The sequence below is a fragment of the Trachypithecus francoisi genome, unplaced genomic scaffold (assembly GCF_009764315.1).
Source record: "Trachypithecus francoisi isolate TF-2019V2 unplaced genomic scaffold, Tfra_2.0 Lachesis_group3, whole genome shotgun sequence".
Taxonomy (NCBI): Eukaryota; Metazoa; Chordata; class Mammalia; order Primates; family Cercopithecidae; genus Trachypithecus; species Trachypithecus francoisi.
In genome coordinates, this window is record NW_022681468.1 from 124489142 (window position 1) to 124505669 (window position 16528).

Here is a 16528-nt window from a genome sequence, read left to right on the forward strand (position 1 = left end):
GTCTCAATGAGGATAAAAGGGAGGGGGCTGTGGGTTGTCCAATGTAAGGAGCCCCAGAGTTCTTTCACCAGCAGACAGATTCCCCATGTTTTCCCACTGTTAAGGACTCTGTCCAAAGAACCTCAGGACCAGCTCTGTCAAGTTTAATGATCCGGGCTGCAGAAGAAAGTTGTCACTCCAGGCTGGGCGCGGTGGCTCAAGCCTGTAATCCCAGCACTTTGGGAGGCCGAGACGGGCGGATCACGAGGTCAGGAGATCGAGACCATCCTGGCTAATACGGTGAAACCCTGTCTCTACTTAAAAATACAAAAAACTAGCCGGGCGACGAGGCGGGCGCCTGTAGTCCCAGCTACTCGGGAGGCTGAGGCAGGAGAATGGCATAAACCCGGGAGACGGAGCTTGCAGTGAGCTGAGATCCGGCCACTGCACTCCAGCCTGGGTGGCAGAGCAAGACTCCGTCTCAAAAAAAAAAAAAAGAAAGTTGTCACTCCAGTGAGTTACCCAGGGCTCCAGGGAGCCCACAGCAGCATCAGACCCATCCAGGGGCTACAGGGCCTGGCCCCTTGCAGGTGGAAATAGAGTATACCCGTTTGTCGTCTGGTTTGGTAGGACCCAGGACCCTCAGCAATGAGTCTGAGTGTTCAAAGCCCACTTTAGAACCTAAAGCATTTTGGGTTAATAAAGCAAATTTTTGCATATGTTATTTGGTGGTGTCACCGCAGCTTATACCAGGACACCATGGCTCAGACATGGGATCAGGACACTCCTTTCAGATCCCACCGTTGGCAAGAAAAGGCTCTCCAAGGCAGGCAGTGTGGTAGTTGTCTGATTTTGTTTACCACACGCCAGGTCCAAGGGAAGTCTTGCACAGACTCTTAGCAGACAAGCAGGGAAAGGAAAGGGCCCTGGTGGGTGGAAGGATTGGGAAGGGGGTTCTGGGCCTGGAAGCCTGCTTCTTCCCCTCTCAGCAGTCTCAGGACTGCTGTTGTATTGCAAACAGCATCTCTGACCCAGTCTTCAGTCTCATTCTGTAAATAGAGGAGCTGAGGTCAGAGCAGGGCTGTGAACTACTCAAGACCACATGCTTGGAGTCCTAGCCAGGCTTCCCGACCCACAGGCCAGCTACGGATTTTGCACTTTTGCTCCAGGCCACTTGTGTGTGTATGTGTGTGTGTACCACTGCCATCTGAACAAACTATGCAATACCACCTGCTGACTTCCAGGAGCATTTTAATAAAAGATTTTTTTTAATAACAGAATTTTAGTTTGCTTGCAGTTCATTCATTGTATCTGCTATAAAAAAGAAAGAAAGAAAGAAAGAAAAGAAAGACACAGAAAGAAAAGAAAGAGAAAAGAAAGAAAGAAAGAAAGAAAGAAAGAAAGAAAGAAAGAAAGAAAGAAAAGAAAAGAAAAGAAAAAAGCGGGCTGCTTGGGAGAGACTGTAAAACCTGAGAGGTTTCAGGCCACTGAGCTGAGCCCAGATCATGTGTCTGGCTTAGGGTGGGACTTCTCTGAACCCTCACTAGCTCTCAGTTTCTGGTATATCTGGAAGGAAAACTGACAGCACATCTCTCTCTTTTAACTCAAGTTCCACCTGGGCCGAATTTGGCTTTTCTGAGAGCAAAGTCTCTCTTAGGTTGTTTAGGCTGTTGTGATCCTTGGTTCTGGCCTCATCCAAATGCAGGACTTCTGGATTTTCTTTTTCTGGTGGTTGCATCTTTTGTTTTCTGGAGGGACAGGGAACAGTGTTAATCAAGGGGGCTGAGTGTTTGGGGCAGGACTGGGTCTCCCAAATGGCTTAAAGAATCTGAAGGGAAAATTGTGTATGCAGTTTGGGAGCTACTAGGGGAGAAGCAGCAATGGTTGGATATTCCTTCAACAGAGAAATGACTTACGCTTGCGTGTGTGTCATTTCAAGGAATCCTTACTGTCACCTGTGAACTCAAGTATCATTGCCACCCCCCCCTCCGCCCCGCCACCTTCCAAGTGAGGAAATGTAGTTCATGGAGGCCAGGTGCAGTGGCTCATGCCTGTAATCCCAGCACTTTGGGAGGCTGAGGCGGGTGGATCACTTGAGGCCAGGTGTTTGAGACCAGTCTGGCCAACATGGCAAAATTCCGTCTCTACTAAAAATACAAAAATTATCTGGGTGTGGTTGTGCCTGTAATTGCAGCTACTTGGGACACTGAAGCAGGAGAATCACTTGAACCTGGGAGGCAGAGGTTGCAGTGAGCTGAGATTGCACCATTGCACTCCATCCTAGGCAAGAGAGAGACTGTCTCAAAAAAAAAAAAAAAAAAAAAAAGCTAAGCATGCACATAGTTGGGGTGTGCACTTAAGCCTCCTGACTCTTGATTCCTGTGTTCTTTTCACCTTTTCACTGTCTCTAACCTTGGACTGTTATCCTACTTAGCACAGTCCTTGTCACCACACACCTCATCCCTCACACTACTGTAGGAAATTTCTAACTAATCTCTCTGTTTCTGGGTGTTTCCTTCTCTAAACCATCCTAGGCACACCACCAGTCATGTTTCTAAAACCCCATCGTGTACACATCACTCCCCTCCCCCAACCACCTTCATTGGCTCCCACTACCCACTTTCTTAACCTAATAACTCCCACGAGTCTGTCCTCTCTCCAGATTGGTTTTATTCAAGGTACCCCTAGACTTCCTGGCCATAGTGGAGGGACCCAGTGGTGGTAAGCTGTCAGCCCAGAGATTCTGCCTGCGTCGTAGGGGGAACAGTTCTGCTGTACCTGTGGACAGCCACTCATCGACCTTGCTGAGGTGCATGTGTCCTGACAGGGTGAGAGGGGCAAGCTCCCCTTCTGAATGGCTACACTCCTCCAGGTCATGCCTGCTTCCTGTCCAGGGCCAGGGGGTGGTAATCAGGGACTATTGCTGTTTTTTGTTTTGTTTTGTTTTTAACAGCTTTGGGTTCTCGAAGGACACTGAAGGCTGAATTTTGCTGTCCCAAAGGGTGGACAGCCATGATCCCTAAGTGACTCCTCTCTAGGCTTCCCTCTGGGAAGGCAGGGCCTCTACCCCTCAGAGACCACCCCATCCCCTCAGGACCAGCTCCTCACCTGTTTGCCTGGATGCTCCTTCCCAGGAGGAACATGCTTATCATGACCACCACAGCTGCCAGGGCAAGGATGGAGTAATTCCAGGGAGTTGCTGGGGAGGGACACACAGGACAGAGCCCTGAGGAGTGGCCAGGCACCTCTCAAGCCCACTAACAGCTGGGCCCTGGGCTCAGACCCAGCTTACGGTATCAACTGTCCTTTGCGTGGAGACCCTAATCCAAGATGAGCCCCTTGCCCTGGGGCACTCCCAGTGTAACAGGTGGGAGGGTGGAAGACACAGTCTCTACTCTGGAGAAGCCCTAATCTAATGGAGGAGACAGTACTGCAGTTAAATAACAGTGGGGCCACAGGGGTGAAGGGCAGAGGCTGCAGAGGGCAGGGGACAGGTGGGCCAAGATAAACTTTACAGTCTTGAGTTTTGCCAGGGGCTGGCACAAGGCAAAGAAAGAAGGCTGGGCGCAGTGGCTCACACCTATAATCCCAGCACTTTGGGAAGCCGAGTCAGGTGGATCACCTGAGGTCAGGAGTTCAAGACCAGCCTGGCCAACATGGTGAAACCCTGTCTCTACTAAAAATACAAAAATTAGCCGGGTGTGGTGGTGCACGCCTGTAATCTCAGCTACTTGGGAGGCTGAGAATCACTTGCATCCAGGGGGCAGAGCTTGCAGTGAGCCAAGATTGCGCCACTGCACTCCAACCTGGGCAACAGAGTGACCCTGCCTCAAAAAAAAAAAAAAAAAAAAGACAAAAAAAAAAAGAAAGAAAAAAGAAAGAAAAAAAAAGGAAAGAAAGAAGGCAGGGAGAAGGGTGGAAGGAATGGCAACTGCCCACAGAGAATACATACAGTAACTAAACTGAATGTGGACACTCAAGATTTGTCCATGCTGTACCAAAACGAAGGAGGGCCCAGCCTCAGAGCTTTTGCATTTGCTGTCCTCCCTCCAGGAATGTTCCTCCCCCAAATAATCTGCATAGCTAACGCCTTAGTTTCCTGCAAGTCACCTGCCTGATGATAAAAATGTTACCTTTTTAGTGAGGCTTTCCTTGACCACATTACTGCCCTTGCTACATACTTCCTATTCTCTTTCTCTGTTTAATTTTTCTTTTTATTACTCATCACCAATGCACTATGCATTTTAGTTTTTTTTTTTTTTTTTTTTTTTTTTTTTTTTTTTTTTTTTGAGATGGAGTCTCGCTCTGTCGCCCAGGCTGGAGTGCAGTGGCCGGGTCTCAGCTCACTGCAAGCTCCGCCTCCCGGGTTTACGCCATTCTCTCGCCTCAGCCTCCGAGTAGCTGGTACTACAGGCGCCCGCCATCTCGCCCGGCTAATTTTTTGTATTTTTTTAGTAGAGACGGGGTTTCACCGTGTTAGCCAGGATGGTCTCGATCTCCTGACCTCGTGATCCGCCCGTCTCGGCCTCCCAAAGTGCTGGGATTACAGGCTTGAGCCACCGCGCCCGGCCTAGTTGTTTATTTTTAATCCTCACTAGAATGTATGCTCCATGAAGGCAGAGATTTTTATTGTATTTTGTTCACTATTGTTGCCCCAGTACTGAGAACACTGTCTGGTATAAAGTAGGAGCTTAATAAATGTTGTGATGATTGGAGGGCTGCATAAATAAGCGACCACACCCTGAGAAAAAGGAAGGGGCGGTCCAGCAAGAGCCCTCTGGGTACCCCAGACTAAGTCCCTGTCTTGGAGGAAATGTGCCGCCTGACCTGGAGGGGACCACAGTGTCAGGGCCTTCAGCCAAACTCTGCTCTGTGTTGAGGGGCACACCCCGACCCCTGCCGTCAATCTCTCACCACTTACCATCTTCCACACGAAAAAACCAAAGCATCTCTTCCAGCAGCTCCTGGGGCACCACAGTACCAGCTGGGTCTCCGGCAGCCCCCTCACTGTGCTTCATGTCCCTGCTCCTGGTGGTGTGTACCGCTGGCAACGAGGTCCTTAGGCCCCTTGGCCCCAGCAGCCCTCCTTGCCTCCTCGGTTCTGGCCCCTGGGCAGAGAAGCCCTGAAGATTCCTGGAAACAAAGCAGAGAGCATGACTGGATATCCCACCCGAGTTTGATCTCCCTCCGTGCCCAAATCCAGATCTCCTCTGGCCCAAAGTTATGGGACCAAAACGACCCAAACGAACCCAGGAGCACGTGGAGCCTGGACGGGCAGAGTCTGTAGAAGCGGGTGACTCAAATCTTTATTAAAAGCCATCGCATTTGTGGAGGAGCACTGATCTGGGAGTGAGGATGACTGAGTCACTGACGGGCTCTGGGACCCTTGCAAAGGACATCTCGGGTCTTCACCTGTCCAGCGTCCCCACCTGGCTTCTATGAGCCCACAGCGCGCCCACGCGTTGCCGTAGCAATTGTCCCTTGAGTGTCATGCGGTAGCCAATCACAGGCCTGTGTTTCCCCACGTGTCAAAGGCTGGGCCTATTACGCCTCACTCCTGGGAATTGGCATGCCTACGGCACAGAGAGGAGAAAAGGGAAAAGTGCCAGAGGCAAACAGCTGCGGGCTCCTGATGCTGAGAGGGCACCCCCTGCCCCGATCCCGAGAGCTTTTTTTGTTTGATTTTTGTTTTTTGAATAAGTTATCAGCAGAATTGGTTTCTGTTGTTTGCAAGGGAAGAACCTGAACCCATGCTCTCTGGATAAATCCCTTACTTCCTGTAGGCCTATTTCCGTCCCAACTATTAATAATAAACTGAACCTCAGTCAATCTCAAAACAGTCAGACATTTTGACATCTTGTACTACCTGTACTATTACTACTTAATATAAAATGTTCTACCATCTATACTTTAAAAAACAAAAAGAAATAGGTAAAATTAATTTTGACAGCATATATTATTCGGGCCAATATCAAAATTACTAAGTTATTTTGCTTATTTGCTTTTTTTTTTTTTTTTTTTGAGACGAAGTCTCACTCTGTCGCCCAGGCTGGAGTGCAGTGGCACGATCTCTGCCCACTGCAACCTCTGCTTCCTGGGTTCAAGCGATTCTCCTGTCTTAGCCTCCTAAGTAGTTGGATTTACAGGCGCATTTCACTACCGCCTGGCTAATTTTTGTATTTTTAGTAGAGATGTGGTTTCACCATGTTGGCCAGGCTGGTCTTGAACTCTTGACCTCAGGTGATCCGCCTGCCTTGGCCTCCCGAAGTACTGGGATTACAGGCGTGAGCCACTGCACCTGGCCCAATAACACATTTTTTAAAAGGACACACATTAAACACATTAAACTGTCTCTTGGGGAGGAGGAGGAAGGGAGAAGGAATGGAGATAAACGTAACTGAAATAAAACAAGAGAAGGGTTTTGAACAGATCAATTATAAAACATGCCATAGGACACCAAGAAAAAAAGCGTACAGGGAGGATCGAAGCATTCTCAGGCCCCCTCACACTCTGTCACTGCCTTAGGAGCACAAAAATCTCAGACCCAAATAGCCTTTGGACGCTCAGCCAGGGGCATTCAAAAACAACTGGATGGCAAACAGCCAGACAGAAAATCGGAGTATCAACAAAAGGACTAGCTTTACATCAGAGTTTCCTCCAGCACTAAATGCTCTGAGAAAACTAAAAAGGCATATCTACAAATTGTAAGGGAAAATATTTTGACACAAATACAATACTGACTTAAGCTTTTCATATGTGAATGATCATTCATGTGTCAAGGTGGAGACGGAAGTCAGGGAGAAAAAAAGACCTTTCTTAGACTTTTTTTTTTTTTTTTGAGACAGAGTCTTGCTCTGTCGCCCAGGCTAGAGTGCAGTGACATGATCTCAGCTCACTGCAACCTACGCCTCCTGGGTTCAAGCAGTTCTTATTTGTGCCTCCACCTCCCAAGTAGTGGGACTACAGGTGCCTGCCACCACACCCGGCTATTTTTTGTATTTTTAGTAATGATGGGGTTTCACCCTGTTTCCCAGGCTGGTCTTGAACTCGTGACATCAGGTGATCCACTCGCCTCAGCCTCCCAAAGTGCTAGGAATACAGGCCCGAGCCACCGTGCCTGGCCTTTTCTTAGACTTTCAAGGACTCACATGCACACTGCCTACTTACTCATTTGAGGGAGATTCTATCTATCTATCTATCTATCTATCTAGCTATCTATCTATCTATCTATCTATCTATCAATCATCCATCTATCTATCTATCTGCCTACCTACCCATCTAAAATCATGGAAAGACAAAGTTACAGGAATGGCCAACAGATGTGATCTTGTGTTCTAGCTCCAACTGACTGTCCAGAGCACTGTCCAAAAAGGATTGTGACATTCCATCAAGTCTCAGACGTAAAAGTGCCTGGATTGATTAGTAACATCAGCCACAGGCCCTGTCCCATATACAAACCCCCTGAACTCACAGAGAAAAGTGTTGAAGTTGAGAAACCAAACACAATCTTCCTCTAGGGTGTGGGATGAGATTTAGACACGTGGGACATGCACACTGACCACTTCTGTATTGTGTGGTTTCTTATGGGTATATACTACCTTCATGAGAACAATACATGTAATTCCATTTTAATGTATTTATATGTATATTTTGTCTATTTGTATGCTTTTTTTTTTTTTTTTGAGATGGAGTTTTGTTTTTGTTGCCCAGGCTGGAGTGCAATGGTGTGATCTCAGCTCACTGTAACCACCGCCTCCCAGGTTCAAGAAATTCTCCTGCCTCAGTCTCCTGAGTAGCTGGGATTACAGGCATGTGCCACCACACCCAGCTAATTTTTGTATTATTACTAGAGACGGGATTTCACCATGTTTGCCAGGTTGGTCTCGAACTCCAGACATCAGGTGATCCACCCGCCTTGGCCTCCCAAAGTGCTGGGATTACAGGTGTGAGCCACTGCACCAGCCTTTGTATGCATTTTTAAATGTAGGTATTTATTGTACCTTTTGAGACAACAGTTCCAATTTTGGATATTTAATTAATGGAACTAATCAGATCAGTGTACAAAGACGCAGATAAGCTACTGTCCACAGTGGAGTGGTGTTTGTTTGTTTTTTGTTTTTTGAGACAGAGTCTGGCTCTGTCACCCAGGCTGGAGTGCTATGGCACCATCTGGGCTCACTGCAACCTCCATCTCCCGAACACAAGCAACCCTCCCCCCTCAGCCTCCTGAGCAGCTGGTACAACAGGCATGTGCCACCATGCCTGGCTAATTTTTGTATTTTTTGTAGAGACAAGGTTTCATCATGTTGCCCAGGCCGGCCTTGAACTTCTGAGTTCAAGCGACCTGCCCACCTTGTCCTCCCAAAATGCTGGGATTACAGGCATGAGCCACCAAACCTGGCCAAAGTATGTTTAAAATACTTTTAATATTGTTACAATAAACACATACTGACCAACAAAAAACTAAAATGACAAACTGGATACAAATCTAGAAACGAGAGTCGACCCTCTCTGGCTTTGTCAGATGCCGCAGAAACAAAGGACATATTTCTTTCTCTTTTTTTGAGACAGAGTTTCACTCTTGTTGCCCAGGCTGGAGTACAATGGCTCCATCTCAGCTCACTGCAAACTCCGCCTCCTGGGTTCAAGTGATTCTCCTGCCTCAGCTTCCCGAGTAACTGGGATTATAGGTGCCCACCACCACAACCAGCTAATTTTTATATTATTAGTAGAGACGGGGTTTCACCACATTGGCCAGGCTGGGCTTGAACTTCTGACCTGAGGTGATCCATCCTCCTCAGCCTCCCAAAGTGCTGGGATTACAGGCATGAGCCACCACATCTGGCCAATTTTGTATTTTTAGTAGAGATGGTGTTTCACCACGTTGGCCGGGGTGATCTCGAACTCCTGACCTCAGGTGATCGATCTGCCTCGGCCTCCAAAAATGCTGGGATTACAGGCGTGAGCCACTGCGCCTGGCCAAAGACATATTTCTATCAAAGCACGTATCCAGTTTGCTTCTAGAGTGCGTATCATGTTGTTATTTGCATGATTAAATTAAACTTCATGCCTTATTTGCTTTTCATTAGTTTTGCCTTTAATGTTCTTTTCTTGTTCCAGGATCCCATTTAGGATGTCATACTGCATTTAGTTGTCTTGTCTCCTTAAGCCCCTCGGGGAGATCCCTGCATTTTAAACAGGGCTTAACCATATTATTGGACTGTGACTTCTGCCAAAGACCTGGGCCACCCATCCCCAAGGCAAGATGAGGACACTCACCCTGGATCCTGAGTTCCTGAGGACTGCCTTGATCTGCTGTTGGGAGCAGCACCAATTTCTGTATCTTCCTCTTTCTCCTCTTTATGGGAGAACAGGATAGTCTTTGCACTTGAGCTCTCCCAGACAGTAACAGCTGTCACTTAGGGGACAGTGCCTGGAGAGCCTGCAGCAGCTGAACCCATCTGGTAGCTCTGGCCTTAGCACACACCCAGGCCTGGAGCCTCCTCTATCACTCCGGGGTGAGTGACCTCTTGAATGAGTGGACTCAGAGTGCAAACAGACTCCACCTGACTTTCACAATCCGAAAGCACCAGGAGTCCAGTGCTTTCTTTCTTATGTGTTGGCTTCTAGTAAAGAGAAAACATCCGGATCCTCTGGGCAGGCAGGAGAATGAACTGCCGAGCACCTGTGGTCTGTGGGTTCCATCACTGCAGGGGAATATGTAGTGTGCCCACTCCAGGTCTCTATTGCCCAATATCATCATCAATACTTAACCACAGAGCAGGGAGCCAGGCTGGCCTTTTACAGCCTGTGCTTTCTCATAGTGAAGGTCATGGCATCATGTGAATTCCTCACAAGGAGCTGTAAAATATGACCTTTGGAGGTGGGGGTTGGGAAAGGCTGTGTGAGCACCAGTGACCCAGAGAGTAGGAAGCAGGCCAAGGCAAGCAATTTGGTGGGGAAGCAGGAATGAGGTGCTCCTCCCACCTGGGCAGTGCCATTCAACTCTGATAGTCTATGGACTTTTCCTTCAACTGGCTCCGTGCATCTTAAGCAATCGTTGTTGGTTTAGTGAGGAGTGGGCTTATTTCGCATAAGCCCACTCCTATGTCTTTTTTTTTTTTTTTTTTTTTGAGATGGAGTCTGGCTCTGTCACCCAGGCTGGAGTGCAGTGGTGCAATCTTGGCTCACTGTAACCTCTGCCTCCCCGGTTCAAGCAATTCTCCTGCCTCAGCCTCCCAAGTAGCTGGGACTACAGGTACGTGCCATCACGCCTGGTTAATTTTTTGTATTTTTAGTAGAGATGGGGTTTCACCGTGTTAGCCAGGATGGTCTCGATCTCCTGACCTCGTGATCTGCCCACCTCAGACTCCCAAAGTGCTGGGATTACAGGCGTGAGCCACCATGCCCAGCCGCCCACACTTATTTCTTACTTCACAAATGAAACAGAGGCTGAGTGAGGTCATATGTCAAGCCCAAACTCCTCTATGAGTTAAACATTAGTCAACAGTGTATACTGTGTGTACATGGGGCAGAGGAAAGAAGACCCAACAGGGAACCTAGGGGCTGCCTGGAACTCCAGCTCCTCCTCATTTTTTAATGCATTCATGTATTCATTGAATAAATGTTATTTGAGTATCTACTGTGTAGATACATGGTAAATAAGATGGGTGAGAGCCCCGCTCTCTTGGAGCTCAAACTCTAGGGGAGATAGACAGCCAACAAAAAGTAAGCAAAAACATAATTAAAAGATAATTATAGCAGTGATCATTTCTGTGAACATCTTTTTTTTTTTTGAGACGGAGTCTCACTCTGTCACCCAGGCTTGAGTGCAGTGGCTGGATCTCAGCTCACTGCAAGCTCCGCCTCCTGGGTTTATGCCATTCTTCTGCCTCAGCCTTCCGAGTAGCTGAGACTACAGGCACCCGCCACCTCGCCCAGCTAGTTTTTTGTATTTTTTAGTAGAGACGGGGTTTCACCGTGTTAGCCAGGATGGTCTCCATCTCCTGACCTTGTGATCCGCCCATCTCGGCCTCCCAAAGTGCTGGGATTACAGGCTTGAGCCACCGCGCCCAGCCCTCTGTGAATCTATACTAAAAACTGAATGATGAGGGGTTAACCATGCAAAGACCTGAAAAAGCAAGTACAAAGGCCAGGCATGGTGGCTCATGCCTATAATCCCAGCACTTTGGGAGGCCAAGGTGGGTGTATCACCTGAGGTCAGGAGTTCAGGATCAGCCTGACCAACAAGGTGAAACCCTGTCTCTACTAAAAACAAAAAAATTAGACAGGTGTGGTGGCAGGCACCTGTAGTCCCAGCTACTCAGGAGGCTGAGACAGGAGAACTTCTTGAACCCGGGAGGCGGAGGTTGCAGTAAGCTGAGATCACACCACTGCACTCCAGCCTGGGTGACAGAGTGAGACTTAATCTCAAAAAAAAAAAAAAAAAGAAAGCAGGTACAAAGACACTGAAGAAATAATGAGGCCGGGCGCGGTGGCTCACGCCTGTAATCCCAGCACTTTGGGAGGCCGAGGCGGGCGGATCACAAGGTCAGGAGATCGAGACCATGGTGAAACCCCGTCTCTACTAAAAATACAAAAAAAAATTAGCCGGGCGCGGTGGCGGGCGCCTGTAGTCCCAGCTACTCAGGAGGCTGAGGCAGGAGAATGGCGTGAACCCGGGAGGCGGAGCTTGCAGTGAGCCGAGATCGCGCCACTGCACTCCAGCCTGGGCGACAGAGCGAGACTCTGCCTCAAAAAAAAAAAAAAAAGAAATAATGAGCTTAATGTGTCTGGGACAAAAAGATGGCCAATATAGCTGAATCATAGTGATGAGGGGGAAGTGGCATGGAATAAAGTCAGAGGATAGACAGGAGTGGATCATGGAGGGCCTTGAAAAACAGGGTAAGGTGTTATATTTTACCCTAAAAGTGATGAGAAGCTGCTGGAGGGTTTAGGCAGGGAAGTGACATGATCTAATTGACATTTGTCTAAGATCACTTGGCTCTCTGGGTGGAAAATGGATTGTAAGAGAGCAAGAGAGGAACAGGGAGACCATTGGGAGTCTGTTATATTCATCCAGACAAAACATATTAGTAGTTTGGACCAGGCTAGTAGCAGTGGAGATGATGAGAAACGGTCAGATTCAGGGTGCATTTTGGAGAGAAAGGTAGTTGATAGATTTCAAGAGAGAAACTCAACACGAACACTCTTAAACACAAAAGGAAGTTATTGGCTTATAAACTAGAAAGGGCAGGGTGGAGCTGACCTGAGGCATATGGGAACCAGGGATTTGAAAATCCCTGGTGTTTTGTTTCTGTGGCTCTTTCCCTGCTTTTCTCTGGCTGTCAGGCTCATCACCCCAGGCTGGCCACCTCTAGGAAGTTTGACCAGATGATAGGAAACCCAGGCTCACACTCTTACAGCTGCAGGGGAAGTAGTTACTTTTCTTAGCTCTTGTTTATTTTTTTATTTTTTTATTTTTTAATTTTTTTTGAGACGGAGTCTTGCTCTGTCGCTCGGGCTGGAGTGCAGTGGCCGGATCTCAGCTCACTGCAAGCTCCGCCTCCCGGGTTTACGCCATTCTCCTGCCTCAGCCTCCGGAGTAGCTGGGACTACAGGCGCCCGCCACCTCGCCCGGCTAATTTTTTGTATTTTTAGTAGAGACGGGGTTTCACTGTGTTAGTCAGGATGGTCTCGATCTCCTGACCTCGTGATCCGCCCGTCTCAGCCTCCCAAAGTGCTGGGATTACAGGCTTGAGCCACCGCGCCCGGCTAAGCTCTTGTTTAAAAATTCCTGGGAAATGACTCTAATTGTCCAGGCTAAGTCATGTACCCATCTCTTGGATCAATTGTTATGGCTAGGGAGGGGAGTACAACAGATAGCCAACCCAGAGCTCATGCCTGTTGGGTAGCCAGGAGAGCCAGGAGAGACTGTTGGGTAGCCAGCGTGAGCTGGACAGCCCATGCCATGTGGGTGCCTGAAGCAACCATTTGACCACAATCCCCCTTGTCTGCCTCGGAGGAGTGTTGTGGTACTCTAATGGGATGGTGTCCCCTTAATAAGGAGCCTGCACAATCCCAGGTTCTCTACTCTTCTGCTTCTGTGCCTTTTCTCTCCCTCCTCTTACCCTAGCTCTTTCCACTATGGCCTATCCAATAACTTGTTCCATGGTTGCCATCTGCCAGGCATTATGCCAATGATAAACAGTCGAAAGCGTTGTCCCTGCCCTCATGGAGACTCCAGTCTAGCAGAACAGGCAGGTGGGTGTTCCTCATGTCATCACAACTTTTGTGTGACAAGTGCCATGAAGGAAACGTACACATGGAGATGAGAGCACATCACCAAGCCCTCCTTTCCTCACAGCATCAATATCATTCCTGGCCAATAAATCCTACCTTGAAATCTCTCCTGACTTCTCCAGTCCCCTATCTCCCTGCCTAGAATATGATAGACAGAATATGATAGACAGTCAACAGTGGAGTGGAGTGGAAAGGGCTTTTGGCTTTCCTCTGCTATTCTGGTATCTGTCACCTGCTGACCCTTCGAGCCTCAGCTTAAATGTCATCTTCTTAGGAAGGCCTTCCATATCAGTTGAGAATTGTGTTTGGCTCTGCATAACAAAGACCCAATGTCAGTGGTTTAAACCATAAGAGTTTATTTTCTCATAGAAGAATGTCAGAAGTAACCTGTTATTAATGTCGTAAGACTAAGGAAATCAGGGCTGAGGTTTCTAAGATTCCCTCATGGCCCCAAGATAGCTGATGCAGCTCCTGCCATATCCAAGTTCCAAGCAGAAAAAAAAGCAAAAGGGAAAAGGACAAAAAAGTATGACCATGCTCCATAGTAATCAAATAACCTATCTGAGAGTAAACTCAGATAATACAGAGAACTAAGATCAAGGGAATTATTCCCAGAAAACAGTAGCAAGGGCAGCCAGGTGGGCTAATAAGAGAACTTACTCTACTGCCAGGGTGGAGGTCTTCACAGGTCATGCCCAGCAGGATTTGATAACTGTCATGGGCCTGTGACTGCCGTGTGGACTGTAGCACAGCCTGCTAATTTCCCCTCAGATTACATTCTTCCCTTCTTTTAATAAGACAATCCTCTAATTTTTTTTTTTTTTTTTTGAGACGGAGTCTTGCTCTGTCGCCCAGGCTGGAGTGCAGAGTGCAGTGGCCGGATCTCAGCTCACTGCAAGCTCCGCCTCCCGGGTTCATGCCCTTCTCCTGCCTCAGCCTCCCGAGTAGCTGGGACTACAGGCGCCCGCCACCTCACCCAGCTAGTTTTTTGTATTTTTAATAGAGACGGGGTTTCACCGTGTTAGCCAGGATGATCTCCATCTCCTGACCTCGTGATCCTCCCGTCTCGGCCTCCCAAAGTGCTGGGATTACAGGCTTGAGCCACCGCGCCCGGCCAATCCTCTAAATTTTAAAGGCATATGGCCACCCAACTAGAAACTGCATTTCCCAGGCCAGGCGTGGTGGCTCATGCCTGTAATCCCAGCACTTTGGGAGGCCGAGGTGGGCGGATCACGAGGTCAGGAGTTCAAGACCAGCCTGGTGATACCCCATCTCTCCTAAAAATACAAATTAGCCGGGCATGGTGGTGTGCACCTCTAATCCCAGCTACTCAGGAGACTGAGGCAGGAGAATCGCTTGAACCTGGGAGGTGGAGGTTGCAGTGAGCCGAGATCACGCCATTGTACTCCAGCCTGGGTGACAGAACAAGACTCCATCTTAAATAAATAAATAAATAAAAATCAATTAATTAAAAAATAAATAAAAAGAAAAAATAAACAAACAAAAAAAAAATTAATGAACCTACACTTCCCAGATTCCTTGCAGTCATAAGTGGTCCTTTGACTAAGTTTTGACCGAAATAGACCTGAGAAGTGATTGCAACTTCAGAATCACTTTTTAAAAAAATTTATACAAACTTTTTTTTTATTGGAGTATATATACAGGAAAGTACACAAATGTTAAGCTCAGTGAATTTTCACTTGTGGACACAGTCATGCATGGGAACATATGCCATCCAGATCAACAAATAGAACAATTGCACCATTGCACACTGTACTCCAGCCTAAGCAACAGAGTAAGACCCTGTCTCTAAAAGAAAAAAAGAAAAAGAAATAGAACGTTTCCAGATCTCAGAAGTCTTCTCTTGTCACTATCCCTTACAGAGGCAACCTGACTTTTAATATCATAGATTAATTTTGTCTGTTTTTATACTTTATATAAATGTAATTAATCAATATGCAATCTTTTGTGTCAGCTTCTTTTGCTCAACATTATACTTGTGAGATTCATCCGTGTTGTGTATAGTTGTGGTTCCTTCATTCCTGTTGTAGGGTAGTATTCTATTGTGTGACTATGCTGTGCTATTTCCACTTGTGGATCATATTTTTATGAGAAAATTCAACCCCTCCATTTCCTCCTTCCTCTTTCTGGAACACAGATATGATGGTGGAAAGGTCAGGACAGGGGTTGTTAACCTATGGACCAAATCTTTTTTTTTTTTTTTTTTGAGATGGAATCTCGCTCTGTCGCCAGGCTGGAGTGCAGTGGGGAGATCTTGGCTCACTGCAACCTCCACCTCCCGGGTTCAAGCGAGTCTCCTTCCTCAGCCTCCCAAGTGGTTGGGATACAGGCACGCACCACCATGCCCAGCTAATTTTTGTATTTTTAGTAGAGATCGGGTTTCACCATGTTAGCCAAAATGTTCTCGATCTCTTGAACTCGTGATCCGCCCACCTTGGCCTCCCAAAGTGCTGGAATTACAGGCGTGAGCCACTGTGCCTGGCCTATGGGCCAAATCTGACCTGCAGAATGGTTTTGTAAAAAAAAAAAAAAAAAAAACTTACTGGGACACGCTATGCTCATTTGTTTACATATTGTCTAGCGTTGCTATGGCATTACATTAGCAGAATTGAGCAGTTGTGATGATTGGCCCACAAAACCTAAAATATTTGCCATTTGGTCCTCATTTACCAAACAAAAAAAAATTTGCTGGCTGGGCACAGTGACTTACGCCTGTAATCCCAGCACTTTGGTAGGCCGAGGCAGGTAGATCATGTTAGTTCAGGAGTTCGAGACCAGCCTGGGCAACATGGTGAAACCCTGTCTTTACTGAAAATACAAAATTAGCCGGGCTGTTGGTGCATGCCTGCAGTCACAGCTACTCGAGAGGCTGAGGCAGGAGGATCACTTGAACCTGGTAGGTGGAGGTTGCAGTGAGCCCAGATCGCACCACTGTACTCCAGCCTGGGCAATAGAATGAGACCCCTTCTCAAAAAAAAAGTTTACCAACCCAGACAGCAAGACAGAAGGAATCTGACCTCTTGAATGACCTCAGGTAGCTGAGCAGCCTACCTGCCCTGGACCACCTATCTGCTTCTGAAAGTGTTATGTACAGGAAAAGTTTGGGGATCTCCCTGTTACAGAAACTTACCCTGTACTGTAACTAATACATACATTCTGCATGTTTAAAAACGGTTTATTGGATAAATAAATAACATGGCAGCAGAATTAACTTCTAGTCCTGTCC

At 47.4% G+C, this 16528-nt stretch overlaps 1 protein-coding gene across 4 annotated transcripts; it reads right to left on the bottom strand.

The window, feature by feature from the left end:
- Positions 1-1213: 1213 nt before the first annotated feature.
- On the bottom strand, positions 1214-10027 carry SLC51B (solute carrier family 51 subunit beta). 4 transcript variants are annotated; one of them, XM_033189762.1, is made up of 4 exons: positions 9259-10027; positions 4901-5112; positions 3088-3178; positions 1214-1727 (listed from the first exon to the last, which is right to left on the bottom strand). In XM_033189762.1, the coding sequence occupies exons 2-4, from the start codon at positions 4995-4997 to the stop codon at positions 1523-1525; spliced, it is 393 nt and encodes a 130-aa protein (XP_033045653.1). In that variant the 5' UTR covers positions 4998-5112; positions 9259-10027; the 3' UTR covers positions 1214-1522. The 4 variants fall into 4 exon arrangements, with proteins under 4 accessions (XP_033045653.1, XP_033045651.1, XP_033045652.1 ...); XM_033189760.1 differs by lacking the exon at positions 9259-10027 and adding an exon at positions 5392-5901; XM_033189761.1 differs by lacking the exon at positions 9259-10027 and adding an exon at positions 5229-5901.
- Between the last annotated feature and the right edge of the window lie 6501 nt (positions 10028-16528).